The sequence below is a fragment of the Homarus americanus genome, unplaced genomic scaffold (assembly GCF_018991925.1).
Source record: "Homarus americanus isolate GMGI-L3 unplaced genomic scaffold, GMGI_Hamer_2.0 scaffold60406, whole genome shotgun sequence".
Classification (NCBI taxonomy): domain Eukaryota; kingdom Metazoa; phylum Arthropoda; class Malacostraca; order Decapoda; family Nephropidae; genus Homarus; species Homarus americanus.
Genome location: NW_024717813.1, coordinates 1995 through 9355, shown reverse-complemented (window position 1 = coordinate 9355; position 7361 = coordinate 1995). Strand labels below are relative to the sequence as shown.

Below are 7361 nucleotides of genomic sequence, written 5' to 3'. Positions count from 1 at the left end.
CCGAGCTCCTCAGTGTTTACACAACATTCATACTTCCCAAGCTCACCTATGTCTCCCCACCTGGTCTTCACTCCCTAAATGCCACAGCATGGCTTACCTAGAAAAAAAGTGCAAAGATGGCATACCAAGGAATTATTCTCTCCCTTTCCTACTCCACATATCAGAAAGCGCTCAACACACTGACCCTTTCGACTCTCACTGACCATCACCACGACCTCATCTGCAAATTTGGTAGAAGCTTCTACACCATCCTCGACATCCGGCTCCTACTACCTGAGATCCCTGGCCGAAATTGCTGTTCGACACCACAACCGCATCCAGCCCATACACGTGCACTAACTTTGATCGCTATAAGAACAGCCCAGTCCCAACCATTGTAAAAATTATCAATAACTTGTAATAAACCAGTGTATTCACTCCCAGTAAATACTACTTCTTGCACTGTCACTATGTTGAAATGAACTGTAGTTTGAGCTTTTCCCCATCTAGTTATTATATGTCTTATTTGTATCACTTATGTTACTTGTATATTATTTGTAATTCGTAACCCATTCCCCAAATATGTAACTGTGTATTTTGAGCCTCTGGTTGCCAAGCTCTTTCAATAAACCGTTAATTAATTATTATTATTATTATTAAGTTGGATATGTCCGTTTCGCTTTACGCTCTTCATTTGTCGGAGTCGTTTTCAATGTCACTAAAATTAAATCTCTATCGTAAAAAAAAAAATAGTTATATTATTATTATTAGTGTTTTTTGTTGTTATAATAAGTGATTAAGTGACTATAGTGATGGATAATAGAGTTGCGATGTACTGGATCTTACGAGGCTACTCAGTGTGTTGTGAGAGACTGACATTATAACCGCTGACATCACTCGCTACACCTACACCTACTACTGCTACGTCACTCTTGTCATGTTATTGGTCATCTATTTGTGATCTTATTGGCCAGTTACTTCGTCTACTTGTGTTCTTATTGGCCAACGACTTCACCATGGATCGCCCGCTTCCCCATTCTACGAGCTGATTGGGTTAAAGCAAATAGCAACTACGCGTGAGCTGATTGGCTGTGAATTAAGACCACTTGTTGGCTCGAATTATTGGCTAGTTTAAGTGGTGGCGTGTGATTGGTCGTCTCTTGGTGATGGTGGGAGGTGATTGGTGGAGGGAGATGTTATTCGCGTGTTGCCTTGGACACAGCAGTTGGAGTAAGTAACTGTATGTATGTATGTGTGCGTTTGTATATGTGCGTTTGTATGTGTGTATGTGCGTTTGTATGTGTATGTGCGTTTATATGTACCCTGTACTGTATGTATTTATGTATGTGTGCGTTTGTATGTATGTATTTGTGTAATGTATGTATGTATGACCTTGTTTGTGTGACCAACATGACCTTTGACCCCCTGTAAACAAAATCTTCCTGGATCATGATTGGACAATGAGTTGCCAGATTAAAGTTTGAAATCTAATCATATATTTTTAAGACCTTGAAATGATTGGCTCTTAAAAATGTTAGGGAAGTAGAGGTTGACCTTATGTGTGACCTTAATGTGACCTTAGTGTAACCTTATGTGACCTTATATAACCTTGTATGACCTTGTGTGACCTAAGTGTACCTTGTATGACCTTATGTGTACCTTGTGTGACCTCTTGTACAGACGATTAAGTCAAGTACTGTGTGTGTGTGTGTGTGTGTTGATATTGATATGACATCCAGTTTATCCAGTCATCCACCGTCTATAGTCATCCATCATCTATACAGTTATCAATTATCTGTACAGTCATCCATTATCCACACAGTCATCCACAATACATTCATTTAACCATCCATACAGTCATCCACCACACATTCATTTGACCATCCATACAGTCATCCACCACACATTCATTTAATCATGCACACAGTCATCCACCACATTTAACCACCCACACACGTCATCCACTTGTCTCTGAAGCCAGACACAAATATGCGTGCCTTGTTGACCGGGGTGTCAGGGTCAAACTGTTGTGGATCCCTTCTCACATAGGCCTCATAAAACATGACAGAGTTGATGCCCTCGCCAAACTCGCGTCTAACAAAGACACCGTTGAATACAATTTGGGTCTGTCAAAAAGAACCCTTAAAACTTTAATTAGGAAAGAACTTATTGATGAGTTTGACGCAAGTAGACAAGTGCAAACAGGCACTAGTCGATCCATAGGTTACCATGATGAGATGTATCAAGTGAAACAGGTATATGGAGGCAACAGATCACTAGATTACAAGATGTTGTAACTGCCAGATTAAGGTTAGGATATATACCTTTGGCAGTATGTTCCTGCCAGATGTAAACAAAACTATCAGAAGTGTGTGGCCATACATATGGCCACACACTTGAACACTACGTCCTCGACTGTGTGAAGATAGAACCTTTTAGGGACAGGTCCAAGCACACTGTGTGTGAAATGGCACAACACTTCATCTCTAATGGCAAGATAGCCGACATATTAAGATTGTATCCACTTTTTTGCACTCAGTAACTATATCAGTTCTCATGTACAGAACTAAATACGCAATGTGCTTGAATACCTCCCACGTAAATGTGAATAACAAAGTGTGAGGCCAGACATACTGCCTCACACGCCTGTTCTCACGCATTTGTGAATAAGTTACCCTTTATGTATAGAACTAAACAAATAATGAAAATGAAATACTGTGTAACTTTCAGTGCCATAATATCCTGACAACCGGGGTTAATTATTATGACCCTTTGTAAACCCTACTCTGTAATCCTTTTTATGCTGTTTTTCTGCTCTGGATGATGGGTGCACATTAAAGTAGCTGCCAAAAGCGGCAAAAACTAAATCAAATCACCACACATTCATTTAACTATGCACACAGTCACCCACCATCCACACAGTCATCCACCACACATTCATTTAACCACCCACACACGTCATCCACCATACATTCATTTAACCACCCACACACGTCATCCACCACACATTCATTTAACCATCCATGCAGTAATCCACCACAGTCATCCACCATCCACACATTCATTCACCACCCACACAGTCATCCAGCACACATTCATTTAACCATTTACACAGTCATCCACCATCCACACAGTCATCACAGCATACAAAGTCATCCAGCACACACACAGTCATCCAGCACACACATTCATCACACACACAGTCATCCAGCATAAAGTCATCCAGCATACACAGTCATTCAGCACACACAGTCATCCAGCACACAGTCATCCAGCACACATTCATCAAGCACACACAGCATCCAGCACACAATATCCAGCAGCAGTCATCCAGCACACGCAGTCATCCAGCACATTCATCCAGCACACACAGTCATCCAGCACACACACAGTCATTCAGCACACACAGTCATCCAGCACACACATTCATGCACACACAGTCATCCAGCACACACAGTCATCCAGCACACACATTCATCACACACACACAGTCATCCAGCATACACACAGTCATTCAGCACACACAGTCATCCAGCACACACATTCATCAAGCACACACAGTCATCCAGCACACAAGTCATCCAGCACACACATCATCCACACATCATCCAGCACACAGTCATCCAGCACACAGATCATCCAGCACACACATTCATCAAGCACACACAGTCATCCAGCATACACAGTCATTCAGCACACAGTCATCCAGCATACACAGTCATCCAGCACACAGTCATCCAGCACACAAAGTCATCCAGCTACACATTCATCCAGCACACAGTCATCCAGCACACAATCATCAGCACACAGTCATCCAATCATCCAGTTCGCACAGTCATCAGCACACATATCAGCATACAAAGTCATCCAGCACACACATTCATCCAGCACACAGTCATCCAGCACACAATCATCAGCACAGTCATCCAGCACACAAAGTCATCAGTTCACACAGTCATCCAGCACATTCTCAGCACACAAAGTCATCCAGCACTTAAAGTCATCCCATTTGGTCATCAGTTCAGTCATCCCTTTCACAGTCATCCAGCTCATACAGTCATCCACTATGATCATCCAGCACACAGTCATCACTTACAGTCATCCTACACAGTCATCCTTTGCAGTCATCTAGCCATACAGTCATTCCAGCCACAGTCATCCAGCACACACAGTCATCCAGCCCATACAGCCATCCAGCACACAGTCATCCAGCACACACAGTCATCCAGCCCACACAAAGTCATCCAGTTCACACAATCATCCAGCACACATTCATCCAGCACACAGTTATCCGCCAAGGACACAGTCAGCATCCAGCACATATTCATCCAGCACACAGTCATCCAGCACACACAGTCATCCACACACAGTCATCCAGCACACACACACAGTCATCCAGTTCACACAGTCATCCAGCACACACATTCATCCAGCACACAGTCATCCAGCATACAAAGTCATCCAGCACACAAAGTCATCCAGCATGTGTTGTCAGTCATCCAGCCCACAGTCATCCAGCACAACACATTCATCCAGCACACGTCATCCAGCACACCAAGTCATCCAACACACAGTCATCCAGTTCATACAGTCATCCAGCACACAAAGTTATCGAGCACACACATTCATCCAGCACACCAAGTCATCCAACACACAGTCATCCAGCTCACACAGTCATCCAGCACACAAAGTCATCCAGCACACACAGTCATCCAGCACACATTCATCCAGCACACAAAGTTATCCAGCACACACATTCATCCAGCACACCAAGTCATCCAACACACAGTCATCCAGTTCATACAGTCATCCAGCACACAAAGTTATCGAGCACACACATTCATCCAGCACACCAAGTCATCCAACACACAGTCATCCAGCTCACACAGTCATCCAGCACACAAAGTCATCCAGCACACCAAGTCATCCAACACACAGTCATCCAGCTCACACAGTCATCCAGCACACAAAGTCATCCAGTGTCATGGTGTTGTGTTAACAGTTGTGTCTCTCAACAGGTCCATCAGGCGTGAACCAACATGGCTACACCAGACCTGGCTGTCCTCCCTACGCCTGGGACCATCCTCACCCACCACAGGTCAGTCATCCATGCAGGTCAGTCATTCATGCAGGTCAGTCATCCACGCAGGTCAGTCATTCATGCAGGTTAGTCATTCATGCAGGTTAGTCATCCACGCAGGTTAGTCATCCACGCAGGTTAGTCATCCATGCAGGTTAGTCATCCACGCAGGTCAGTCATCCACACAGGTCAGTCATCCACACAGGTCAGTCATCCACACAGGTCAGTTTTCCACGTAGGTCAGTCATCCACACAGGTCAGTTTTCCATGTAGGTCAGTCATCCACACAGGTCAGTCATCCATACAGTTCAGTCATCCACACCCACAGCAGGTCAGTCACACACAAACACAGTACATAAGAGAGAGAGGCTCCCCTTGAGAAGTTATCAGTGGTGCAACTGTTAACATGACCAAGATAAGGTGAGTCAGATAACGAGTGGCGGCCGTGATATGGTCACAATGCACTACTGCCTATAAACTTCCTTAAAATATTTGTGGGTCCTTTTAAACATAATATTAACAGCTGTAGGGGTTAGGTTAGGTTATTCAAAGGTGGAAGGTGGTTAGATGGTGGAGTGAATTGATGTTAATGGTCAGCGATGATTTTTTTTCTCCTGAAGCGGCGCTGTGAAGGTCATTGGTGTATCTGTCGTGTTTCTCTGTGGTTATTGCCTTATATTGCATACTAGGATTTTTGGGAGTATTTGAATTTTTTATAGTTTTTATTTATTATGAGAGAGATGGGTAGTGTATTGTAGTGTTTATAGTTGGAATTGTTAGAAAAGCTGGTTGATTTATTTTTTTTTTTCGTGGATCAGCCTGAAGAATTTACCATTCTAGCTTATTTCACCTGAAGATTAACCAGCCTAATGTTAACTTAATGCTAATCTAATCGCCCAAATAGTGTTAAGGGTGGTTAATCTTCAGGTGAAATAAGCTGAGGTGGAGATTCTTCAGGTGATCCATTTTAACACAATTAACAGATCTGTAGGGTTTTTTTTAACCAAGTTCTATTTTGTTATATTCATTATATATTAACTTTACAGGTGTGGTAATATATTTATTTAACTTTTACCATTTTATTATTTTCTGGTCAGGTGTTCCTTCCTCCCTCCTCTCCCAGCAGTAATTTAACCTGTTCATAATTGTCTAAATTTTGCTTTTTCGTTTTTAATTGCAGACAGATTCTGCCTACTTGAGGTTAGGTCCTATGAAGGTTGTGAGGAGGCAGTTGAAGGTTGGTTATGTTTGCTTATTAGTGTTTTGTTTTGTTATGTCACTTATACAGTATAGTTGATCTTCTGTCGCTTATATTTTTTATCTTCGGTCACTTTATGTTTGCTTATTAGTGTTTACTTTTATGTCACTTATACAGTATAGTTGATCTTCTGTCGCTTATATTTTTTATCTTCGGTCACTTTATGTTTGCTTATTAGTGTTTACTTTTGTTATGTCACTTATACAGTATAGTTGATCTTCTGTCGCTTATATTTTTTTCTCTTCGGTCACTTTATGTTTGCTTATTAGTGTTTACTTGTGTTATGTCACTTATACAGTATAGTTGATCTTCTATCGCTTGTACGTTTTTTTATCTTCTGTCACTTTATGTTTGTTATTAGTGTTTTGTTTTTGTCACTTACAGTATAGTTGATCTTCTATCCTTATACTTTTTTATCTTCTGTCACTTATATTAACTGCTATGGCAAATTATACTTTATATAGACACTGCCTACATACCACTATTTACATTTGTTTTCACCGTTTTTACTAAAAATTTATTATTTATTACCGCTACTTTACCTATTCTTTGTCATCGAGTTGTAACACTTTTTATGTCTGTGTTGTATTAATCCCCCTCTCTCCCTGGTCCCTGGATATAGTGATCAATGTTTGTCTGTCATTAGGTTTTTTTAGAATACATAGGCAGGAGATGAGCGTATATAACCTGATGGGTGATTGGTTAAATATCATTGACAAATGACCATTGCTGAGTGTGTGTGTCTTATCCTATGATTATAATTAACCTTGGGGACAGTCCAGAGATTATTATTAACTTATCTCAATGTCACAACTCTCCCTTTATTTGGAAATAATGACACACTGGCCTGCTTGTTCTGCTTCACCCTTATGGCTGTTACGAGTCAGGTCACTTTGGATCTGAGTATCCTCCTCCCAGCCAGTTCCTTGCTTTGGATCCAGGCTGACTTCTCACTCCCAGCCAGTTCCTTTAGTGGCTATCATGTCCTGTTGTCTGAGCTAGGTGCTGTAGGCCTTTTTTCATAACTGTACCTGGATTTTAACT

At 41.7% G+C, this 7361-nt stretch overlaps 1 protein-coding gene across 1 annotated transcript; it reads left to right on the top strand.

The window, feature by feature from the left end:
- Positions 1-579: 579 nt before the first annotated feature.
- On the top strand, positions 580-5077 carry LOC121859036 (high affinity cAMP-specific and IBMX-insensitive 3',5'-cyclic phosphodiesterase 8B-like; the record flags this gene model as incomplete). Its single annotated transcript, XM_042355698.1, is given in 2 exon segments — positions 580-1209; positions 4998-5077. Coding segments are annotated over 2 exon segments (144 nt in total), but the record flags the coding sequence as incomplete, so codon positions are not given.
- Positions 5078-7361: the final 2284 nt, after the last annotated feature.